The 26,717-nt window shown below is 36.3% G+C and overlaps 1 protein-coding gene across 4 annotated transcripts in view; it reads left to right on the top strand.

Annotated features, from left to right (window-relative positions):
* FOCAD (focadhesin) overlaps nt 1-26,717 on the top strand; it is a 310,882-nt gene that overhangs the window by 215,154 nt on the left and 69,011 nt on the right. For all 4 annotated transcript variants that reach the window (XM_045840183.1, XM_045840184.1, XM_045840185.1 and 1 more), the window contains 3 exons: nt 1,388-1,509; nt 18,419-18,511; nt 24,392-24,480. In XM_045840183.1, the coding sequence (XP_045696139.1) occupies nt 1,388-1,509; nt 18,419-18,511; nt 24,392-24,480 (304 nt within the window). The remainder of the gene's footprint in view (nt 1-1,387; nt 1,510-18,418; nt 18,512-24,391; nt 24,481-26,717) is intronic.

Raw genomic sequence — 26,717 nt, 5'->3', positions numbered from 1 at the left:
TACAGTCTATTTTATATGAAGTACCAAAGTAGGCAAAGTGGTTACTAGAAGGTTGCTACCTTTGCAACAGGGTTGCATATGACTGGAAGGAAGCAGGAAATGCTTCTGGGATGTTAATATTTTGTTTCTTGATCTGGGTGGTGCTCAGACATGTTTGTTCAGTTTGTGAGAGTTCACTGAGCTCTGTATGCTTATGATGTGTATACCTTTGTCTATGTATACCATTCTTCAAAATGAGATGTTTAAAAATGTAACGATATCGGTTTTAGATTATCTTAGTCCTTCAATGTGTCTTTCATCAGCTCAAAATTACCCAGGCAGTTTCTAAGACTACCCCAACTCACTCTAGCACTTGCCTGCCTGCCCTTGCCTTTCCACTGCTACTGGTGGCCAGCCGGATCTAGAAGTTCAATTTGAGAACTTAGTAGACCAGGGTGGGAAGGACTGGGAAGAGAAGGATTAGAGGAGCAGAGAGGGAAAAAGGGAGAATGAATGTACGTAAGTGCTGGTATGAGGAAAATCTTGTCCACTTGTAGGTATTAACTGAAGGAGCCCATGGTATCAGAAGATTGATATGTGTAAGCATTTCTCTTTAATTGTAATTTTTTAAAAGATTTTATTTATTTATTCCCAGAGAGGGAAAGGAGGGAGAAAGAGAGAGAGAGAGAGAAACAGAAACATCAATGTGTGGTTGCTGGGGGTCATGGCCTGCAACCCAGGCCTGTACCCTGACTGGGAATCGAACCTGCGACACTTTGGTTCACAGCCCGCACTCAATCCACTGAGCTACGCCAGCCAGGACTAATTGTAATTTTTTTAAAAAGCTTAATAAAATATCCAAAGCAGCAGTTCATAAAATTTAAAGTAACTCATGACTTGTAAATTTATTCATTTCTTTAAAAGTGAATAAAGCTTTGACAAACAAGCAAGCAAAATATAACCAAAGACACTGAAATTGAGAACAGGCTGACAGTGACCAGAGGAAAGGGTATTATAGAGGAAAAGGGTGAAGGGTTTGCAGGAACAATTATAAAGGACACATGGACAATAACAAGGGGGGATGGAAACAGGAGGGAGGTGGGGAGGGCTGGGGTGTTGGGCTGGGGTGAGGGGGAAAGGCAGAAAAATGTACTGGAACAACAAAAAATGTTAAAAAAATAAATACATAAAATAAAAGTGAATAAAGCTTTGAAATAAGTGATAGTTTAAATATAAGTTACACATTTCTTCTACTTTTTCTTTCCTTGGACACCTATAGCCAAATATAATCTGCTTGGCAAATTCTTTTAATTTGTAAATATCTCTATACATATTGATTGAATATTGATTACTGGGAATCTAATCAATGAAATTATTTTCATAAGAAATGTTTTTCTGTTTTTTTAAGGTGGTATGTTATTTTGTTATGATGTTTCAATGTATCAGAGTAAAGATGGTAAACCTTTGAATCGACTGATGGCCAATAGAGGGCGCAGTTTCAAGCAGACCTCACTTGCTCTAGTGCATGAGGTAGGTGCCTTCCAAAACCCTAACAGGTTCTTCTTCCTTGTTTTGAGGTTTTTCACCTTACTTTATACTCATGAAATTTAGTGTATATTTGGAAATAATTTTTCTCTTTATCATAATTAATTTAAGTTCTTTTAAAAGGCAACCAAAATAGCTGACCCAACTGAATACTAAAATATTTTGATAACTTCTGGGAGAAACTGGCCTGCCTCCCCTAATGCCCAGCCTAATATTTGGGAGTAGTCTCTATTGGTTTATTTCATCAACTTTTAACTTCCATTGTAAAGAATAAATACCAGCTTGTTATTTAAAGATATTATCTTGCCTATTTCTTAACTCTAATCCTTTGCAAGTATGTAGGGCACCAGTGTTTATATTTTGTGAATGTAGAAAATTAATAGTAAATAAAAATGTTTAGGTTAAAAAAAACCTTTGGTTTTAGTGTTTATTTTACTTTTCAACTACCCTTTTAAAATAAAGCTTTGTGATGCCATTACAAGATTTGCATGAAATCTGATCATTGCAAATATAGCAATATCTGAAGGATGTGGGAAGATGGAAATTACTTGGGAAATGTGTGTTTTTGTTGTTGTTTTTTAAACTTTTTATGGCAGTTGCTCATTCCAGTGTATATAAATTAAAATGTACAAATGAAAGCAAAATATTGCAGCAAAGAAATTTGTTTTATATAATATATGTAACATATAGCAGCTATAAATAGAAAAATATAAATTATACTATAAAAATTAATGGAGATGATGTAAAAATAGGGCTTCTATGCTATATACTAAGTCTTACATTGATGCACAATTTATAAATCTTGGCTATATTAATTTGGTTTGGTTATATTCCATATGCCAATTACCACCAGTTAGCAAAACTGATTTTTTAAAGAAGCATCTTTATCCTATGCCACCTGTACTCCTTTAATATATTTAGTTGGAGTTCAAATTATGTAAACATTTGGTTCAGAACCATTTTTGTCTAATACAGTATCTTCATTTAACTAAGGAGGGAAGAAAGATTTGGGAAGACCACTGATTCTCTATGAAGTAGAGAGGTTTACTTTTATGAAAGAAGGAAAACCATAGGTGATTTCTAGATATGTTTTCCCTAGCATCTTATTAGTTGGTGTAGAGATGGGAGAAATTTGTTACCTTTTTGTGTTCTTAAGCTGTGCACTTAGGTATTTGAAGGATAATCAAAGTGTTAAATATTACTAGAAAGCTGATTTTATATTCACAATCAGAACAGAAACAAGAAAAAGTGTGAATGTGGGGGATAGCAGAAGGTATCTAATAAATTCAGCAAATGGTATCAGAACTTTACAAGGTATGCTTTAGATATGAACAGATGAAAATATTTGGGTTAAGATACTTACTACTACTGTTACAGAATGTCTAGAAAATTTCAAAGAGATGAGAAAATTAAGATCATTATTTTAGGAGTCAATCAGAAGATGTATTGGACAAGATTCTGCCAAAGCTATGGTAGAATTAATAACAGTTTTAAGAGCTGCTTAACAAGAATAACACTTGCAATAATAATAGCTAATAACCAGCTCAGGTACTTCAAAAATTGCTACACATATGTTAATTCATTTCATCTTTACATTAACACTGTGAGGTTGGTACTGTTAATGTGCTCGAAATCATGGAGAGGAGCCTGGAGGTTGAACCCGTGCAGTGTCAATCCACAGTTCTTGAACTACGTTACACCCTCCCAGGTTAAGCAGAGCACATTTTAAAAATACCTTTGGATCTTTCCAAGATGATCGTAGTATTTCTTAGCTCTTCTTCTTGCTTCTAGTCTTTTTATTATTGTAGTCCATTTGATATTTTTCTAGCTGAAGTTTCTTAAAACTCTGTTTTGCTTCCTATCTCTACATTATTCTGTTATTCTATTTAAAAAAAACTATCATGAGTGTTTCAGGTTCACCCATTTATGGGTCTTTGGGTTGTTGCCAATTTTTGGCAATTATGACTAAAGCTGCTATAAACATTCTCATACAGGTATATGTATGGGCATTTGTTTTCATTTCTTTTGAGTAAATAAATACCTAGGAGTGGGTCTGTTAGTTTATATGGTAAGTGAAAATATTAATAAGGTACTTCCAAAATGTTTTCATAGCTGACAGTCTCATTTTGAATTCCCACCATCTCTATTTATAGACATTGTAATGAAAACAAAAAGAATCTACAAAAAAAGTACAAGACTATGTAAGTGGGTTTATTAAGGTCATAGAAAAGTATTGATTATGTGTTTGTATACTAGTAGTGAACAGTTGGAAATGAAAGCAAAAACGTTTAATTGAATTTCTGATATGTGTATGTATATTATATATACAGAATGTCTGCTGTCACCACCTCTCTCTATATATTTGCCTAACTGTTCTGTGTAGGGCTCTCCAGTGCAGTGCTGACCAGTAGTGCTGAGAGCGGACGTTCTCGTGCACAGTCTTGGGGAAAGCATTCAGCTTAATAACATTAAATGTGATGTTAGTATGGAGTTTTTGTAGATATCCTTCATTGGGTTGACAAAGTTTCCTTTTCCTAAACTGCTGAGATTTTTTGTTTTTCACAAATAGATGTTGAGTCTTGTCAAATGTTTTTTTCCCACATCTTTTGAAATGATTCTATACTTTTTTAGTGTGTTAATATGAGGAATTATTTTGATAGATTTTTCTATTGTGAACCAAACCCACATTGCTGTGATAAACTCCACTTGATCATAATGTATTATCCTATTTATACATTGCTGAATTTGATTTGCTAATAATATTTAAGTAGGAATGTTTTAATCTATACTCATGAGGGATATTGTTATGTAGTTTCCTTCTAATATTTTTGTATGGTGTGTTGTCAGGGTAATGCTATCATAATAAATAATATTTCTTTAAATTTTTGGTACAGTAGAATATTCCAGGCTTGGAGGTTTCTTTAGGAATGTTTGTAACTATGAATTCATTTTATGTATCTGTCTCTCCATCCATACCTATCTGTCTATTCATCTGTCCATTCATATCTATCTATTCTGTCTACATACCTGTCTGTCAGTTTGTCTGTACATTCATTTATTCTTCCATCCATCTGTCCATCTATCCCTAGTCAACCTGAAGAATAGATTTGCATACACAATTAGTATCTTTCTGCCTTTTGAAGTGTAAGGTTGAGGAGGTTTTGGGTTTTTTGTTTTTTTTGTAATGTTTAGCTCCAGTGCCTGGTATTGCTGGTATGTAGTAGACACTTCATAAATGTTTGTTAAGTTAATGATTATAATCCCTTAATACTTGGATGTGTCTTATCCTTCATATGTACATGTGGTAGGATATTTCCTGTTCCCCAAAATGTTGTTATTAAGTTGGTGGTGAATGTTATAATTGTTGAGGTCTTACTAAGAAGCTATGTTATTGTCATCTGAACAAGCTCTTAGGTACTGTTTTGTATTGTTATTCATTTACATGGTTTAGCCCCTCCTCCCTGCCAAGGATTACATACCCCTATAGGATATTCTGTGGCCCTCTTAATGCTCACAGCTAGAAGTGGGTGAGTGAGTGAATAAATGGGTAAAATAATTTTGATATAAATGTTCAAGAGCTATGCTCTTCATATTTTGAAGTATATTTTGCTTTATTTAATTGCCAATATTTCTCAATAACTATGTTAGTTAACTCAAGTAATTTCTAAATCATGGGAAACTAGTTATTTCTAGTAGTGATGAATCATTTTGGAAAATGTTATATCCTGTTCTTTTGGGGAAAAATTTTTTTTCATTAACTTCTTTTTAAATTTAATCTTTATTGTATTTTTGTCCCATTACCATTTATCCCCCCTATACCCCTGTGCCTGCAGCAATCACCATACTGCTGCCCATGTCTAGGAGTTCTTTTTCCTTTTTTCTCAATTCTTCTACCTGTCACCTCCCCCACCCCAGCTGTCATCCTGCTCTCCATCTGAGTCTGTCCCCATTTTCTTTGTTAGTTCAGTTTGTTCACTAGATTCCACATATGAGTGATATCAGATAATATTTTTCTTGCTCTGACTGGCTTATTTCACTTAGCATAATGTTCTCCAGGTCCATCCATACTGTCTCAAAGGGTAAAATTATCTTCTTTTTTACAGCCAAGTAGAGTTCCATTTTGTAAATGTCCCATAGTTGTTTTATCCACTCGTCTACCGATGGACACTTGAGCTGCTCCCATATCTTGGTGACTGTAAATAATGTTGCGATGAACATAGGGATGCTTATGTTCTTTGGAATTAGAGTTTTTGGTTCTTTCAGATACATGCTCAGAAGTAGGATCACTGAGTCAAAAAGCACATGCATTTTTAATTTCTTGAGGTATCTCCATATTGTCTTCCACAGTCATTATTCCAGTCTGCATTCCCACCAACAGTGAAAAAGGTTTCCCCTTTCTCCACATCCTCACCAGTACTTGTTTGTTGATTTATTGATGATGATAGTTCTGATAGGTATGAGATGATATCTTATTGTGGTATTAATTTACATTTCTCTGAGGATCAGTGATGTTGAACATCTTTTCCTACGTCCATTGGCCATCTGTATGTCCTCTTTAGATAAGTGTCTATTCTGGTCCTTTGTCCATTTCTTAATTGGGTTGTTTGTTTTTTTGGTGTTGAGTTTTATAAGTTCTTTAAACTTTGGTTATTAACCCCTTATCAGCTGTATCAGTGAATACAACCCATTCTGTGAGTTGTCTTTTTGTTGATGATTTCCATTGCTGTGAAAAAGCTTTTTAGTTTGATATAGTCCCATCTATTTATTTTTTCTTTTGTTTCCCTTACCTGGCGAGAAATATCCGATAAAATATTACTACAAGCAATGTCCTAGATTTTGCTGCTTATGTTTTCTTCTACAATTTGTATGGTAGAATAAACTATCTACCATACATAGTTTATAGAATAAACTATCTTTTCTTTTTAATATCTTTATCTGGTTTTGTGATTATCATAATGCTGAGCTAGAAAATGAGATGGGAGTCTTCTCTCCTTTTGAATTTTATGAAATAGTTGGAGAAAGAGAAGTATTAATCCTTCTCAGAATGTTTGGTAAAATTCACCTGTGAAGACATCCAGTCTAGGGCTTTTGTTTGTTGGGAGTTTTTTTTATTATTGCTTCAATTTCACTAGGGATAATTTGTCTATTCATAATCTCGTATCTTCCTGATTTAGTTTTACAAGATTGTATGTTTCTAGGAATTTATCTATTTCATCCAGGTTGTTCAGTTTGTTGGCATATGGTTGCTCAGAATATTTTCATATAATCCCTTGTATTTCTTTGGTGTCGCTTGTTATTTCTCCTCTTTCATTTCTGAATTTATTTACTTGGATTCTTTCTCTTTTTTTCTTGATGAGTCTGATGAAAGGTTTGTCAAACTTGTTTATCTTTTCAAAGAACCAGCTCTTAGATGCATTGATCTTTTGGGTTTTGTTTGGTTTTGTTTTTTGTTTTTTTTTAGACTCTATTTCATTTATTCCTGCTCTAATCTTTCTACTCACTTCTGGGCTTTGCTTATTATTCTTTTACTAGTTCCTTTAAGTATAAAGTTAGATTATTTATTTGAAATTTTTCTTTTTTTTTGAGATAGGCCTGTAATGCTATGAATTTCCCTCTAAGAGTTGCTTTCCCTGTGTCCCACAAATTTTGGATTGTGTGTCCTCATTTTCATTTGTTTCTAGGTATCTTTTGATTTCTTCCTTGATCTCATGTTGACCCATTTGTTGTTTAGTAACTTGGTATTTAGCTTCCATGTCTTTGCATGTTTTTCAGTGTTCTTATGATTGATTTCTAGTTTCATAACATTGTGGTCAGAGAAGATGCTTGATAGGATTTTAGTCATCTTAAATTTATTGAGAATTGTTTTTTTGTCCTAACATGTGGTCTGTCCTAGAAAACATTCCATGTGCACTTGAAATGTATGTATATTCTGCTGCTTTGGGGTGAAATGCTCTGAAGTTATCAATTAAATCCATTTGATCTAGTGTGTGTTTAAGTCCACTGTCCCCTTGTTGATTTTCTACCTGGAAGATCTGTCCATCGAAGTCAATGGGGTGTTAAAACCCCCCACTATGACTATATTTCTGTCCATCTCTCCCTTTATGTCCATCAAGATTTGCTTCATATATTTAGGTGCTTCTATGTTAGGTGAGAGAATGTTTACTAAGGTTATATCCTCTTGTTGGATCATTCCCTTTATCATTATGTAGTGTCCATCTTTGTCTCTTACTATAACCTTGATTTTAAAGTCTATTTTGTTGGATATAAGTACTTCTACCCCAGCTTTTTTTCCTTTCCATTTGCATGAAATATCTTTCTGTGTGGGTATCTTTTTTTTTTCTGTGTAGGTATCTTTTGATCTTAGGTGGGTGTCTTGGAGGCAGCATATATATAGGTCTTAATTTTCTTATCCATTCAGCTACCCTGTGTCCTGGTTGAAACATTTAAGCCATTTACTTATAAGGTGATTACTGATAGATACTTTCCTGGGTTTTTTTTCCCCCCTTTTCTTTTTCTTCTTCTTAAAGCAAGCCCTTTAACATTTGTTGCAGTACTGGTTTGGTGTTAACAAACTCCTTTAGCTTTTTCTTGTCTGGGAAGCTACTTATTTCTCCTTCAATTTTAAATGATAGCCTTGCCTGGTAAAGTAGCCTTGGTTGTAGGTCCTTGCTTTTCATCATTTTGAATTATTTCACATCACTCCCTTCTGCCCTGAAATGTTTCTGTTTAGTATCTGATGCCAGTCTCATTGGTGCTCCCTTGTAGGTAACTACCTGCTTTTCTCTTACAGCTTTTAGGATTCTCTCCTTGTCTTTAAGCCTTGTCAATTTAATTATGATGTGCCTTGGTGTTAGCCTTTGGGTCCAACTTGTTTGGTATTCTCTAAGCTTACTGGACTTGTGTGTCTTTTTCCTTCACTAGATTAGGAAATTTCTCAGTTGTTATTTCTTCAAATAGGTTCTCAGTCCCTTGCTACCTCTCTTTTCCTTCTGGTAGTCTCATGATGCAAATGTTATTATGCTTCATATTGTCCAAAATGTTTCTTAGTGTCTCCTCATTTTTTCAAATTCTCTTTTTCTTTTTGCTGCTCTGGCTGGATGCTTTTTTCTACCTTGTCTTCCAAATCACTGATTTGATCCTCTGCTTCATCTAACCTGTTTATTCCTTCTAGTGTATTATTTATTTCAGATACTGCATTCTTTATTTTTGACTGGTCCTTTTTTATGGTTTCTGTATCTTTTTTCATGCTGTTGTGTGTCCTTATAATCATTACTCTAAGCTCTGTATCTGATAAATTGCTTACCTCCATTTCATCTAGTTCTTCTGGATAATTCTATTGTTTTTCATTTGGGGTGTATTTCCTTGTCTTCCCATTTTGACTGTTTCTTTGTATTTGTTTCTATGTATTAGGTAGATCTGCAAAGACTCTGGTGTAGACCTTTGTCAGACACTGCTTGTGACTGGCCCTGGTCAACCTGTTTGGAGCTGTCGTTGACTTTTTTTTAAGTGAAACTCCCTCATATTACTTTTTGAAGACACAGATCTAAACTGATTTGGGTTTGATCTGACATACCAGGAGCCATTCTACATATAGTATTCTATCCTTTTCCAATGGGCCTTACATCCCAAGACTTCTAAGGAAATTCCTGAAGACCCAGATAGTACTACACCCTATATGTATACTATATTTTTTCCTGTACATACCTATGATAAATCTTAATTTATAAACTAGGAACAACAACAATAATAAAATAGAACTATTGTAACAATATACTCTAATTAAAGTTATGTGAATGTGGTCTCTCTCTCTCTCTCAAAATATTTTATTGTACTATATTAACTCTTCTTCCTGCAGTGATGTGCATTGATCAGTTTTTTACATAATGAAATGAGGTAAATGATATAAACATTGTGACAGCATTAGGCTACTAAAAGGGATACTTGAACACAAGCACTGTGATATGGCAACAGCCCAGCTGATAACCGAGACAGCTAAGAAGTGACTAACCAGGAGGTAGTATATACATCATGGAGACACAGGACAAAGGGATGATTTATATCATGGGTAGGGTAGAGGAAGAAGCCTAAGATTTCATGACAGTGCTTGGAATGGTGCTAGGTTTAAAACTTATGAATCATTTATAGAATTTTCCTTTCAATAATTTCATATTGCAGTTGATTATGGTAACTAAAATCGCAAAAAGTAAAAGAGCAGATAAGGGAGGACCACTGGAGGGACTACTGCGATCACTCTCCTGTTGAGATTTCTTTAAAACTGAAGTATCCTCTCTCTCTTTGCTCATTTGAACAGGGCACAACCAGGGGTCATTTCAGATCTACTAGGGCTTGTCTAAGTTCAAGGGACTGTCCTCTTCTGCTCTGATTCCTAACTACTATATCTCATCCTGAAACTAACTTGGCACCTGTTAATGAGGAAGTTGAAGGTGAATAACATTTTCCTTCCCTGTCTTGTCATCCATGGCATTTCTAATTCTGACATCACACTCTCATCTGCATTGAATGATACTGGTTTGTCTCTGGATGTGAATGTCAGTCTTGCTTCATCATTTCCTCCATCTTTGGGCACATGCAAATTTTCCTGATCCTACTGCTGCTCCCAACCATATTTCTACCTCCACATTAGGCAGTGAATTCTTTTCTTATTTTTATTTCAGCATAACCTTATCTGGACTTATTGGTGGCACTGCTCTGAATGAAATCTTTGCTTCTAAATTCTTCTTATTGATCATCATTTGATTATTTTTACCTTATAAATTAGTTGGTTTTCCTTCTGTCTCCTTTAAATTTTCTACCTAGATTCCCAAAAGCACATGTGATATATAACTCATTATTTGAAATACAAGGAGTGTATTTTCCTTTTTCTTTCAATTTCTTATTTATTTAAAAACCCTTATGTCTGTAATGAAGAACGTGTAGTAGTATAGCCATTCATGCAATATGAAACCATTAGATGAAAATTCTGCATAATAATTGGGAGAAGTAGTATCTGTGTTTAGTATACATTCCCCTTAGAAAACACTGTGAAAAGTATGGTTTGCTATATTTTAGAGACCCCATAATTACTATGTGATGTGAGTTGTTATGGTAACTGGCTTTTCCCCCTTCTATTAAATAACAGTAAATGGTTGCTTGAGATGTGATTGAATTGTCAGCTTTCAAGCTGACGTTACCCTGATGGGGAAGGGGGTTAGGGGTGAGGGGAGACAGATAAACTGAACAGAGAGAGAGAGAGAGAATGAATGAGGGAAGAAGGAGTGAAAGGGAGAGAGAGAGTTTTAAATGTCCAGAAAGCACCTTCAAAGAGATGGGTGTCATTTTAAAAATGTGTCCATAAGTCCTCCCTTCTTATCTTCCAGTCACTATTTGTCATAGGATAGGAATTGAAAAAAAACACAAAACACTATTTTGGGCAAACAAGATTAGTACTGACAGAAAATTGAAGCCTATTATGTCTTATATATAAACAATGGGATATTGAATGGCTTTGGGGGGTCTCTAACACTAAGTACAAATGATTTTTCTCCTGGGAATGTGGGAGGACTGTGTGTGTTTGTCACAGACCAAATGTGGTGGCTTGCTATTCATATGTCTGTAGCAACTGAAGTTAAATACTTTTATTATTTTGATAATACATACATTTAGGGAGCATGAAAAAATGCCTTTGTGAAACTGGGGTTTTAAATCAATAGTAAACAGTTTACTTGCCATTTTTACATGCTCTCCTACTTTATCTCATTCTAGTTTGACAATTAAAGCTTGCCTTATTGATTTGTAGTATTTAATGAGGGGCTGTTAAAAGGGTATTTTCTTATAAACAAATAATCTTATTTGTTATCATCAACCAGAGGAAGAAAATAATACCAAATTTATAGGCAATGTATTCTGAACAGTAAATTAACTAATTAGAGGACCATGTAGTCCTTCTAGTAAGACACACATCAGTGAGGAAACAAGATCTACTTTTCATTCTGCTTGTCAACATTGCTCTACATTGTGAACTGTGTGCCTAAGCAGAGTATTTTCTGTTGAGCTAGTATTTCAAATATACTTAATTAGAGGATGTAGGTTTGGTTAAGAAATTTCAAAATATAAGTTTTATCATACCAGCTTTAAAATTTTGCCTTATCATGCACTGTGTTCTTATCTGGAATTAAACATTTCCTGGCCAGAACATTTTGGACAAGCTTTTACAAAATTTCAAATAATTGCATCCTCAACAACCTGTGCTTGAGTTTTGCTGTTCCTACTAAAAAAGTTTCCTAAAATCGTGCTTCTAGCATGATTGAAAGTTGTACATCATAATCTTTTGTGATCACTTGTTTATGGTAGTATGGTTTTCACATGACAAAACTTTGCTTAAAGCAAATACATTTAGTTTGGTTAAAGTCAGCAGGTACTTAATTGAACGCTTATATGCAAGACATTATTATGGGTGCCATGGGAGAGATTCTGTGATAAATAGGACATGATCTCTGCCTGTAGGATTCTATGAGATTAATGTCCTTACACAAATAATCTAAGATTGAATTTATTGACTGTGAGAGGAGAGGCTAATAGTGTAGTGGAAATTATTTCAGTAAGTACTGACGAGAGGAAAATGGCATTAAACAAAGAGGAAGCAGTGAGTGCAAAGGTCCTGTTGAATATAGGGTAGGCTTGGGAGTTGGTTTATAATCCAGTTCAGCAAGAATACAGGTTAAGTGGAAGGGAAGAGCAGAAGATCAAGTGGGGAGGTGGGCTGAGGATCTTGGCCAGTAAAGTACAAAAGAGTTTGAACTTAATTCTTTAATGAACCATCAAGGGTTTCTGAAAAGAAGTTCTGAGTTAATGTGATAGTAGCTGTGCCATTTAGGGTGTACTGGGAGGAGGAAAGGCCCTGACTGGGCTGCCTAGTTGGTTGGAGCGTCGTTCCATGCACCAAAATGTTGTGGGTTTGATCCCTGGCTGGGGCACTTATGGGAGGCAACAGATCAATGTTTATTGCTCACTTGCTCTCTCTTTCTCAAATCAATAAACATTCCCCTGAGTGAAGATTAAAAAAGAGAGAAGAATGAGGAAAGATTTTAGTTTTAGGGGATTACTTAGGTGACCTCAGTAATCTAGGAAGGAATTAGGACTAAACCAATGAGGAAGAAAGTAGGAACAAATATAATAAACATTTCAGAGGTAGGGTTGGTAGTTGAGTCAGGGGAAGTAAAGAAGTCCCAAAGAAACCAGAAGTTTTAAACTTGTGTGACTGGGAAATTGATGGGGAATATTGGTAGAAAAAGGAACGATGGGTGCAAGAGTGGGACTTGAATGATGATGACAAAGAAATGTACAGTATGTAGTAGGTGGTGGAAGGTGTGTGGGTGAGAAGTACATGTTCTAAAAACAGTGATTCCTATTTCTTTTTAATAAAGAGAAACTGTGTATTTTTTATTTTATTTTTGTTGAGGCATAATATGCATACAGTGGGTTTTACACCATTTAGTGGTTTTATGAATTTTAACAGTATACCCATTCATGTAACCAGTACCACAGTCAAGATAAGAACAGTTTTATCACTCTAAAAATTCCCCGTGCTCCTTTGTAATCAACCCCTTTCCCCTCCCCTGTCTACTTATAACCTCTGATCTCTTTCATGTCCCTCTAGTTAAACTGCTTAAAGAGTCCTAGGAACCACCACAAACTGGGGTGTGATGATCAAGAGGGCTGAGTGCCAAGTCTCCAGCCTTTGCCCTGCCTTCATCTGGACAAGACTGAATTCTCTGTTTTGTGTTTTATATGTTGGCGTTTTCCTTAACAATTTGGGTGGGATGGAAATATTTACATAGCTAAATACTTGAAAACTATTATTCTGTAGTGCTTCTGATATGACTGTGTGAGCCACCATTATCCCTTACCTGGTGTGTTGCATGCAGTAGCATCTGAGTAGGCTTCCTCATGTTGACCCTTGCCCTCTACAATTATTATAGTGGTCAGCATTATTCCTTTACAGTAGATCAGATGATACCCTCTTCCTTCTAAAAAATTTATAATAGCTCATCATTAGTAAGAATAAAGGCAGGTCCTGAAAAATGACCTAGAAGACCTTCAATTCTCTGGCCCCCTGCTCATTCACCAGCCTATTCTCTTTCTACTCCCCTCTGTGCGGTTGATACCAGCCTTCTTTCTGTCCTCTAACAGATCAGCTATGTGCTGTGCTCATTTTAGGACTTTGCCTTATCTTTTTTTTAATTTTAATTGAACTATAATTCACGTAACATAAACCTAACCACATTAAAGTTTGCAACTCATAGCATTTAGTACATTCACAATATACACGACTATGTCTACCTAGTTCCAAAACATCTTTATCCCCCTCACGTGAGACATGTATACTTTAAGCAATGGGGAGGAGAAACTCCCCATTTCCCCTGCCTTCTTGTTCTAGTCTCTTCCCTTCTTCATCCCCATACTGGAAACCACTAATTTGCTTCTGTCCCTATGTACTTACCTATTCTGGATATTTCATATAAATGGGATCACATAATATATGACCTTTTGTGTCTGGCTTCTTTCGCTTAGCATAATGTTTTCCAGGTTCATCTACACTGTAGCATGTGCTGATACCTCATTCCTTTTTGTGGCACAACAGTATTATATTGTGGATATACCATATTTTATTTATCCTTTCATGCATTCATGAACCTTTAGGTTATTTTCACCTTTTGGCTATTTTGAAAATGCTGCTATGAATGTTCATGTACAAGTATTTGTTTGAATACATGTTTTCATTTCACTTGGGTATATACCTAGGAGTGGAATTGGTATGTTATATGGTAATTCTGTCTTTAACTTTTTGAGGAACCACTAAACTGTTTTCCATAGCAGCTGAATAATTTTACATTCCCACTAGCACACACCATCTCCTTCCAGTTTTTACTCAGACTTCACCTCCTCAAAGAGACCTATTCTGACTACCCTGTTTAACTCTGTCACCTGCCCCCATCTCTACCCTTTCCTCATTAGCATTCTTCTCCTTCTTATATTATTTGCATGTTCCCCTAATGTGGTCTCTTTTTGAGGCATATGCATAACATTTCATTATACTTACTATCTCTTACACATAGAAACTCTTATTCTTCCCTAAATCATAGGATTCACCCATCTCAACAGTTCACCAGATGCCTGTCATTGAAAGGGTATGTGTAATTAGTTATAGAAAGGGTAAACTTCACATAGTCCTTGAAACTTGATGCACCGTGGTTGAAAACTCTCCTTTATCATCTGCTGAATAACAAAGTTGCAACTTCATTATTTGAATATTTTTCTCCCAAAGACCATCATTTAGTCCTTTATTTATTTTTTTAATTTTATTGTTGTTCAATACAGTTGTCTGCATTTTTCCTCCACCACTCACCCCCTCACCCCAGTCATCCCCACCTCCCTCCCCCATTCCACCCCCATTAGGTTTTGTTCATGTGTCCTTTACAGTTGTCCCTGAAAACACTTTCCCCCTGTCCCAGCATTATCCTCTACCACCTCCCCTCTGGAACAATATTATATTGTGGATATACCATATTTTATTTATCCATTCATTCATTCATGAACCTTCAGGTTATTTTCACCTTTTGGCTATTTCGAAAATGCGGCTATGAAATTGTTCTTAATTTCTATGTCTTTGGTTATATTTTGATTGCTTGTTTGTTTTGTTGATTATATTCTACTTATAGGTGAGATCATATGGCATTTCTTTTTCACCGCCTGGTTTATTTCACTTAGCATAATGCTCTCCAGTTCCATCCATGCTGTAGCAAAGGGTAGGAGCTCCTTCTTTCTTTCTGCTGCGTAGTATTCCATCATGTAAATGTACCATCATCTTCTGATCCACTCATTTACTGATAGGCACTTAGGTTGCTTCCAGAACTTGACTATTGTAAATTGTGCTGCTATGAACATTGGGGTACATAGGTTCTTATGGATTGGTGTTTCAGAGTTCTTAGAATATAATCCCAGCCAGGTCAAAAGGCAGTTCTATTTTTAGTTTTCTGAGGAAATTCCATACTGTTTTCCATAGTGGTTGCACCAGTCTGCATTCCTACCAACAATGCACTAGTGTTCCCTTTTCTCTACAACCTCTCCAACACTTGTTGTTTGTTGATTTGTTTATGATGGCCATTCTGACTGGTGTAAAGTGGTATCTCATTGTGGTCTTAATTTGCATCTCTCTGATGGCTAGTGATGCTGAGTTTCTTTTCATATGTCTCTGGGCCTTCATATAACTTGTGACATCATAAAAGTCCTACAGGAAAACATAGGCTGGGAAATCTCAGATATTCCACACAGCAATATTTTCACTGAGATGTCCCCTAGAGCAAGGATAATAAAGGAAAGAATAAACAAATGGGGGTCTCATCAAAATGAAATTTTTAAGATTTTATTTATTTATTTTTAGAAAGAGGAGAAGGCAGAGAGAAAGAGAGGGTGGGAAACATTGATGTGTGAGAGAAACATCGATCGGTGGCCTCTTGTATACCCCCAACCACGACCTGGCCTGCAACAGAAGTATGTGCCCTGACTGCAAATGGAACCCGCAACCTCTCAGTTACAGGATGCCATCCAATCCACTGAACCATACCAGTCATGGCTGAAATTATTCTGTTGATTAGGTTTACTTCAGGGGCTTCTCACAAGTAATGCAAATTATACATAACTTTCATACTTAAAAAGTGTGACTTGTATTTTCCAGCCTAGCAACATTAACCTTTATGGATAACTATATATTGAATTGGAATAGCTTCCTCTTTTGCTTGTAACACAACTGGAATGTGGGTGTTGACTGTTTTTAAGCTGTTTCACTAAGTCTCTTCAATAAGAGAAAGAGCAAGAAAATGCATCTTTAAGGAGATTTGTTCACAGCTAACTCCATAGAACACTGACTAGGTATAATCTCATAAAACATAAGGAGTGCAGGCTGATGTCTAAGCCCAAGTGTTCCATTGCGTCCCTGCACCACCTTCAGATGTGGTTGGAGCAGTAGCAGGAGGATTAGTTTTAACCTTCGCTTTATAACTTCCTTTTAAATAGGTTTCCTGGCATGAATGTCTTTGTTCTTAGAAGCTCAACATTTGATTTGCTCATTTTCCTTTATATTTTTTCCATAACACTTTCTTTTTGCTTTAACTCAGGTTTAAAAACCAATTGAGATCATTGTCTTTCCAAAAACATTCAGTGCTCTTATTGCCAATTTGCTGAGGCTGTAGATCACCTCAGTCATGCAGTGGTAATGATGTCCATGAATTATAATACTTGGCAAGGAAATTTTTAATATTTTGAGGTTCTCACATGAGAGATAAAAGTGTCTATTGTGGTGTTTGAGTGTTCTTTCTGGTAAATCCAGAACTCAAAGTACAATTTAGAGGTAGTTAATATAGTTGATGAAAAGGGAACAGAATTGATAGGAGAAAATTAAGAAAATTCCTTCCATTTTGGAAACAAAGGGCAAAAACCAAAGACTGATTAATGCCTCCCAGCTTGAAATGTGGCCTTGGCTGGCCTGTTCCTTCAAGTATGTCTAGTACCATGTTGACAAGCCTCCCCCTGCTTTCCTCTACAGAGAGAATACTTCATCAGAAAAGGAAGAAACCTGTCTTTATCATTTTTTAAAGTTCATTTCATGGTCCCAATACCTTTTTCATACTGTTTGAGTATCTAACTCTTTAAAACACAGCAGTGAATTGAGAGGTGATAGGTAGCAGGCAGAATTAGTCTCTTCATTCTCCATAGAGTCTTCAAAATTTTGTCTTGTAATCTATTTGTGTCTGTTTCTGATTCTCACACTAGAAAGCTGTGTGAGGACACAGATTAGCCGATATTATTTATATTTTCTCATAAAACATTTGTGTATAGTGGACCCACACTAAGACTAGAATTAAACACCAGAGGCCATGAGACCCAACTCTATTCAGAGAGGCTGTTCTCTTCCCTGTCACAAAGCAATTGAATCTTATAATACAATAAAATCTCTTAAGCAATCTGGTTTTCATGATTCTGGGGTAATTATGTAGAAATTTGGGGGGATTTTTGTTTCTTGTTTTTTGTCTGTAGGACACAGACTGAAGTTTTTGTTGTGTCAGTCTGATGAGATGAGTTACAGGAAACATGAAATGTGATGTACTGTGACTGTCTGTTTGGAGTGATCTTTCTTTAACAGAAGCAGCCCTTGGGAAGATTTGTTTCAAGATAGCTGTATACTAATAGGTAGAAACAGAAATGACTATGAAAACCAGATGTTGTATCTGGGCCTCGCTTCAGAAACAAGGTTTCCGTGCTGGCCTATTTCATTTTTCGCTTGTGTACCCACACTGATTAAAGGGCATTTATATGGTGGTGTGCACAATTGCTGAGTGCAGTGTTCATTTGCATGCTCTCACTATCATGGTTTCTACACAACATGATATTTCTGTTGGCAATTTAGATTTATTCAGAAATTGTCAGAATGAAAATCCAGGATGTGAGCAATATTTATTTTTATTTAAAATTACTAGGGAGATTTGTTAGACAATACCTCGTTTTCTGACATTGGCAAGAGGCTTTACAGAGTTTCTCCCTAATTTTCAGGGACACATTTGTATTATATATACATTTCAACTTGTTATTATTGTAAGACTCTATTTGCTTTAATTTAGAAAATTTCAGGCTTATTTTATTTTGTCTTTACAGGGCTCTAAGCTCCACTCCTTTGAAAATATTCAAAGACCTTATTTGTGGTTCTGTTCCCAGACTGATTTGGTTTGTTTTAGAACATAAACCATTTAAATAAGGGGAAAGAAAGAATTGATGCTAAGGTTTAATTTTACAGTTTAATACCGTGCAGTCTGACTCATGGTGCGGTGCATCTTTCCCGCAGGTTCACATCCAGCTTTCTGAGTGGCACCGGGCCATTTTCCTCCCACAGGCGTGGCTGGCATATATGACTCGAGCTTACCATGCCATTTTACAGGTAATGAAACTGTAAGATGGTTTGTTTCAGGGGTGTCTCCTTCTCTCAAATTTTACTGCATATATGTATTTAATAGAAAATCACTTAGGAAAATAACACTATCCAAAATGCAGTGGTTATAATTGCTGATAAAGAATGTAAGGCATAAATGTATATAATGCACTTAAAATTTTTTTTGCCTACAATAATTACTTCATTGTTTTTAATTTAAATTTTAAATGTTGATTTCTTCCCAATATGTGTCCCGTCTAGAACTCCCTCGTGAGTGCTACTGTCCTACATCATGCTGCTTTTTGAACATCTCCCCGATGTCCCAAATGTCCCCCTTGGCTGTCCCATGGCACCTCACCTTGAGTGGTTCCCAAACGGAGCTCATTGTCTGCCCTAACCTCCTCAAGGTGGGCTTGCTTACACCTCCAGCCTTATCTTATTATCCTTCCTCTAGATGTTGTGTCTCAGCCTTGCTAAATTTCGTTGTTTTCCAAACTCAGCAAGTCTCTCCTAATCTCCTGACATTGACACATGGTTTCTTCTGGTACAGGTACTGCCATTCCCTCTTTGCCCACCTAATTTCTACGTGTTCTTTAGATCATTTTATCTGAGAAGGCACCAGTGTGTGTCCGGCTCCCCCACCCCACTGGACTGTATGCTGCTCACGTGTGCTTCCTTAGAATACGCACTTCTCTCTTTGAAGGCTTTATCACCATGGTTATTTGTCTGGGGCCTCCATCTTGGTGTCTCTGCTCCTTAGAACTTGGAGCTTTGTCATCTCTAGAACTTGACATGGTGTCTAAAACACAATAGGTGCTCACTAAATAAAGGAATTACACTCAATTTGACTTCATTTAATCCAGTATTATAAATTAGTTTGTAAATTTTTAAAATAGAAATAATTCTTAATCATATGTTTGAGTTCTTGTTCATATATTTGAGAATATATGAACAGTTAACAATATAAGAAAACAACAATTATTTTTCCTACGTTAAAATTCCTTTTTAAGGATGATAGAACAAAATTTGAAGGTACTGAGTAATTTACGGCCCAGAATCATATTTTCATGGAGTCTCAGGTGTTATGGTCAAAGGTAACAGCTGTACTAAAAGATGGTTGGGTGTGGAGGGATGAAGGAAATGACTAAGCATCTGAGCTTCAGTGTTCTCATATTATATTAAAACCTTATTGCAACATATTTTATTGAGTCTAGATTTCATGAAGTACTGATGCATCTTCAGAGATTCCTATCATTAGAACTGCAGAGGTGGACTAGGAATCTCTGTGCTTACCTAACTGCCTGTTAATTTTAACTCAGTCTGTCACCACACTCCGAGCACCGGTGTTTTAGATGGCTCCCCAAACCACACTGGAGTCCACATTTTAAAGATGTTCTCTTGGAACAATGGTTTCCTTTTTCTTAGCTTACCCACTTTTTTATCCTCAGCTGCATCTTGGCACTCAGTTTTAAGTAGATGCATGAGTGAATGAGTGCATTACTCATATATACTCTTGACCAATTATAGTTTTTATTCAAGGTGAGTGAAATTATAAGTTAGACTCTGCACTTTTCCTCACATTTATTTTTCTCTTTGTAATTTTTCAGTGTTTTCCTTCCCCAGACATTAATGGAGTGCTTTTTACTGGCCAGGTCCTGCGTGGGGTGTGTGGGATACAAAGGGGCGTAAAGCACTTCCTCTCAGTGAGCTCCCAGTCCCATGCAGGACCTAGCATGTCCACTAGCAATTCCAGCAACAATCCCTGAGAATTCTATTTAGCTCTCAGCATGAGGAAGGCTAAATTGAACAGGATTATGGTGTAACTCATGCAGATGACTTGCAATTGATTTTAAAAAAAATCTTACATAGTTGTCTTTATAGTTAGAGCTACCATTTTTTGAATAACTAGTGTGTGTCCAATACTACCATATATAATTTCAATAATTTCAATGACAGAGACCCTTTGAAGTGGGTGTTATAAACCCCCACATATAATGGGATTAGAAATGGGGAAACAGGGTTAGCTAGGAAAACAAAGAAAATGGTACAAAACCCAACAGTCAGTAAATGAAAGAACTGGAAATTAACTGGAATCTTTTTGGACTCCAGAAATTCAGCCTTTCCCACTGTAGTATGCATTTTCCTTAACACATAATGTCGCACATTAGTAGTACATTGCTTTAATATTTTAAAGGACAGATCTATTTTTTAAAAGCCAGCTGAGTATTTTTAGTTAAGCAGGTCAATTGTTCTACTTCTCTTCTGTTGTGATAGTGTACATCTTTTTTTATTTATCATTTAAAATGTCTTTACTTTGAATTTTTAATAAATCCAGTTCCATTGAGAAATGGTGATAAAAGTGAAAAAATGTCTACTGTAATAAAATTTTCAGTGTTATTTGAAAATACAGCATTGCTTTCTAGGCTGTCACTATGGCTTGATGGTACACTGATGCATTTTAACTGTTCAACACATTTTGTGAATGACTCCACACACTTAAATAGGGTCTGTGGGATCTTAGAAGAAAGAGCAACTGCCAGACTCCTTGTCCATGTCAAGAATTTCTGTCCTAGAGGATACTTCTTCTGCATAGGATTTACAGTTACTTCCCATCTGGTGCTAGATATATTTAGTACCACTAAACTAGAGGATCATTCTTAGGAGCCACATTAATTAAGTCTAAGAGACACATTAAAGGGTACATTCTACATTATTTCCTGCAGGTTGATTTTGATGTGAATAAGTTTGAGTTCTGAATACTACAGGCAGCTTTTGTTTAGATGCTTCAGCCATATCTTTCCACAATTTTTCCACAATACGTGGGATTTGGAATTATAAGCATATCCAAGTGGTTAACATGGGGAAGAATTTGGATTTCTTCTCATTAAGATGAAAAATGCAGATACAAGTTGATTAACAGTTCAGAGTCCATTTTGATGAAGAGCCCTTTATAGCCGCCTTTACCTTGCTGTCCTTGTGGGATGCAGAGAAGGTTAAGGTCTCCAGCTTTTGTGCAAAGAGCTCATGGGGATTTTGAATATGACCTCAAACAGGAGAGAGGAGTTAAAACAGGTTGACTGCAGACACTTGTTTCCTGAGTCAGTCAGCCAGCTGCAAAATAATCTGAAGTCAAAACCAGGGTCAGAACTGTGACCCCTCGTAAGTTACTCTCTGGCCATTTGTAAGGGTTGCTTGTTTCTAAAGTATAGGTGTGGAGCAGGATGGACTTGCTCACTATAATCAGGAAGCTCTTGGTTACGTAGGCTGGAAAATTTTTTAAGTAAGAGGGATCGATAGATTAAGAATTGGAAACTCCAAGCAATCCAAAACTCAATTCAGGTGACCATTTCAGCCTTTCCTGACCCCATGAGTGCTTTCCACCCGTAACCATAGCTGTTAGCCAGAGGCAGAGGTAACTGAGTTGAATGCCACTGGGTGTCTGTTACCGGTAGGCTGAGAATTGGAAGGCAAAGTACGTCTGGATAAATAGCCTAACATGGACTTGTGGAAGGGGTTAGAGACATTCAAGAGGGAATTGAGAGGAACAGAGACCCTGAGAAAGAAAAAATATCTACTTGGTCACAACAGAATCGTTGTACTGTTCATGGCTACAAGAGAGATTGGAAAAATAGGCTTCTCAAGAGGCTGCATGCGTACTAGTTTTTGTGTTTTATTTCTAAACAGATTTTAACCTTTTAATTTCTTATTCCTTGTTTGATAAAGCATTATGGAAAGTAAGTGTTTTAGGAAGAAAGAGGCATCATTGAAGAAGCACTACAAATAAAGATAGGCAATAAAAATTATTTTCTCTTTTGCCTACCCTCCTAGGGGGCCAGTATCAACATTAAATATTAATATCAATATCTTGCCAGTTTAGTCACCTTTAATACCTTGCTCTAAGAGGTAAGGGGGAAAAACAATAAAAAATAATCATTAAAAAAAACAAGAAAGGACAAGGTTTCTATCTTGGAACACCAGGAGTTGGGCATGGGTATGACTGAAGTAAATGGAAACTATGAAGAATGAGAATAGAACACTGGTGAAATCTCTGAGCGTCGGGACTGGTGAGCCTCAGGACGTTGTGTGCTAGAAGTGGTGCTGTGTACAAGGGCTCCTTAGACTGATGAAACAGGCCTTGCTTTCAGTGAGCTCACAGGATAGTAACTGAGAGTGTTTGAGAGAAATAAAAGGATATGCAACTGTCTAATCAGGGTATTACATTTTGGGGAACCTTTTGTTCTACAAGACTATACAGATGAAAATAAGAATTATTTTATGAAGGATTTTAATATATTCATGAAAGAATATTTCATAAGAAGATTATAAGGGGAAGTGGGATTTTTTTGTGGTTATTGACAATGACCCTGGTAATAGTAGGTATTGTTTGTATCAGGCACTGTATTAAATAGACCATTTTCCACATTATTTAATATGATGCTCTAATATTGTGAGATAGTTGTTAGCTACATTTTATAAATAAGGAAATGAAACTTAGAGAAGTGAAGTAACTTGCTGAAATATATACTTTAACTAAGGGGAAATGGTATTAAATTCTGTTTCCAGAGCTCACATTCTTAACTCACCAAGCTATATTGCTTCCCTCTCTAGGGTATATATAGGGACATACCCTTTTCTATAGAACATACGTTAGAACACTATAATCAATAAGAAAAGACAGCGTGTAAAAAAAATGGACAGAATAAAGAACCTTAATAGTCAATAAACCCTTGAAAGGATGCACAATCTCCTTAGTAAACAATGAAATGAAAATGAAAACCATAACAAACACCATTTCACACCCACAAGAATAGTAAAAATTAAAAAGCCCCCTGGCTGGTATAGCTCAATGGATTGAGCGTGGGCCTGCTAAAGCAAAGGGTTGCAGGTTCTATTCCCAGTCAGGGCACATGCCTGGGTTACAGGCCAAGTCCCCAGTAAGGGGAACGTGAGAGGCAACCACACATTGATGTTTCTCTCCCTCTCTTTCTCCTTCCCTTCTCCTCTCTCTAAAAATAAAATAAATAAAATCTTTTAAAAAAATAAAAATAAAAAGCCTGACAATTCCCAGTGTTGGTGAAGATGGGAAGTAACTAGAACTCTTACTGCTACTGAGAATGTAAGCTGCACCACCACTTCTGAAAATGGTTTGATATTACTCAGTAATATAATACACAATCTAAGTTCTTATTCAATTTAGGGTTCACCAATAAACCAGCATTTTAATTACATTTAAATAATGTAGCTGCTGATTGAGAAGAAGGGAAAGCATCTGATCAAAGTAACTCTGAGTGTAAAAAAAGGATAATAAGTGTTTGAAGGTCCTGGCTTTTAAATGGATGACATTAGCTATATTTTTATTACATGGTAGAGGTTGAGCATTATAATATCTATTTTTATATGTTCACTCAAGAAATAGAAATGTAATGTGTAGCTATTTGAGAATTTTGTTATACATTACCTGAATCTTACATGTTATATACCATCCTTACTATTCTGTTATGATACTGGTACCCAGACCCCAATCTTGGGATAGTGTCAGTTAAAGTTGACACAGGCTGAGCATTGCTGTGCAGCAGACTTTTTGGAATGGGATCTATGTAATTAAAACCTGCTTTTAATAGGCATCCCAAAATGAAGCACTCTGCACTAAATTTGTCAAATAAAACTTCTCCAGGATATGCTTATTTGGTGAACATGGAAATACCCAAGCAGTAATGTAATTATCTCGCTCACACATCCTCATTTATAATTCAGTAACCTATTGGGAACACTTATGGTGAACTGGGAAATGTTAGATCTGTTATCTTTGTGTTTTCCAAAGAAATTTTAAGATAATTTTGGCTATAGAGTTTGATTTAGACATGCTGATTTATGCTGTGTTTGTTACAGGGAAGAATAGCAGAGCTGGAGGTGCAATTAAAACATGGAAAAGAAGGAGCTGAGGAGGTGCAATACAAAAAAAGCACAGCCTGGCTCTGGTAAGGGGGCAAGGAAAAGGGCGGTGCCGTGATGTTGTGGGAAATGAACTTTGAGAAGGTGGCTACTTCAAAGGCTTTAATGTTGGGGCTTTAACTTCTGTAAGAGTCTGAGGTGGGGGGAGGGAGGTGGGAAACTGAAGATCTGATAGCTGTGGTTTTCATCTCCTTAGATATAAGGAGGGCTTTATTCGTAAATTTTATTTTTTTCTAAAGCAGTGTAGAAATTGTTTTCTTTTCCCTTTTTTCCTTATAACTGATCATTTTGTATGCTTTTGAGTGATTTTTTTTGCTTTTCCCCACTTAATTTATTGCCTTCCTAACTCACATTTAGTTAAGAAATACCTTCCACTCTTTTGCTCCTTCCTTCCCAAGATGGCTTCATTATTAGGAGCAACTTTACCACATTAAGGCTTTAATTTCTTTGGCAGACATCTCCTTGTGAATTCCCACTATATTTTCAAGAAATGTGTAAATGCTGGCACATTAAAGGCAATTTGAATTGTTACATGGGTTGGGATTAATACATTGTCAGATTAATGTTGCAGCAGCCTAAATCTAAGAAAAGTGCCCGGAATCTAAATAGTTTTGCCTACAGCCACAGGTTTCTTTAATCTAAAAACCTGTTCAAAGGTTACTTGGTTTTAGATTTTTTTATTACTGACAGTTGACATATGTAGAAAAGCAGAAGCTGTGTGTGTGTGTGCATGCAAGTGTGTGTACATATGTGTGTATGTATGTGACTAAATCTAACTTTCATTTTCTAGATTTAGTTTTAAAAATAACACGGCAGTTAAAAACATATGACATTGGATTTATGATTAGAGATTAGGAATTGGATTTTGCTTCCTATTTGCTATTATCTTTTACATGTAGTTTTAATTTCATCTTCTGAAAATGATCATTTGTTAGAGGTGGTATGTTGGCTATACTTTTCAAAATATGTAGAGAGATACGTTAAACGAAGAATGTGAGAAACAGATGGATGTCAAGGATAACTGCAATATTTTAACTCTGAATAACTAAAAGTATGGATCTCCCATTTACTAAGATGGGAAAGACAATGGAAAAGCAGGTCTGTGTATAGTAGGAATCAGATTTGTGATTTGCTAAGCCAGAGATACCTAATTAGACCTACAATTGGCAATATCAAGTAGGTTGTTGACCATATGAGTGTAGAGTTCAGGGGTGAAGTGAGGGCTGGAAATGCAATTTGGGAATCATTAGCATATCTACTGCATTTAAAATTGTGTTACTGGATGAGATCACCTAAGAGTAACTAAAGACAGAGAGAAACAGTCAGAGGACTGAAACCCAGAGCAATTCAGCATTTAGAAATGGAGAAGATAGCCCTGACTGGTGTGGCTCAGTGGGTTGAGCATCGGTCTACAAACCAAAAGGTCACTGGTTCAGTTCCTGGTCAGGGCAATTGCCTGGGTTGTGGGTCAGGTCTGCAGGTCGGGGAGTGCAAGAAGCAACTAATCGGTTTCTCTCAAATATCAATGTCTCTCTCCCTCTCTTTCTACCTCCCTCCCCTCTCTCTAAAAATAAATAAATCTTTTTTAAAAAAGAAATGGAGAAGATGAAGAAGGACCCAATAAAGCACAGAGAAAATTAGTAATAGGTGATAAGAGAAAGAAAATCAAGAGAGCTTGGACTCTTAAAAGCCAAGGGAAGAAAGTGTTTCAAGCCCTGGCTGGCGTAGCTCAGTGGATTGAGCGCGGGCTGGGAACCAAAGTGTCCCAGGTTCGATTCCCAGCTAGGGTACATTACTGGGTTGCAGGCCATAACCCCCAGCAACCGCACAATGATGTCTCTCTCTCTCTCTCTCTCTCTCTCTCTCTCTCTCTCTCTCTCTCCCCCTCTCTCCCTCTCTCCCCCCCACTCCCTTCCCTCCCTAAAAATAAATAAATAAAAATCTTTAAAAAAAAAAGATTTCTAAACCCTCTTTAAAAAAAAAAAGTGTTTCAAGGAAGAATCAACCAATTGTGTCAAATGCTGCTGTGAGGTACCCAAAGGTGCAGACTGAGAGTTGGGAATCTGATATGGCCTCTTGAAAGTTGGTGGTGGCCATGGCAGCAGCTCCTCTGGTGGAGTTTGAGGAATAAAAGGCAGGTTATAGTAGGCTATAGAGAGAGTGGAAGGAGATGAAGTAGAGTCAAGTATAGACTATTTTAAATGAGTTCTAATGTATGAGAAGCAGTGAAATGGGGCAATAGTTGGAGGACTCTTTCTTATTT

The sequence above is a fragment of the Phyllostomus hastatus genome, unplaced genomic scaffold (genome assembly GCF_019186645.2).
Source record: "Phyllostomus hastatus isolate PE091 unplaced genomic scaffold, TTU_PhHast_1.1 phas_contig_34, whole genome shotgun sequence".
NCBI lineage: Eukaryota > Metazoa > Chordata > Mammalia > Chiroptera > Phyllostomidae > Phyllostomus > Phyllostomus hastatus.
The sequence above is the reverse complement of the archived record's forward strand: the minus strand, read 5'-3'. Positions and strand labels throughout refer to the sequence as shown.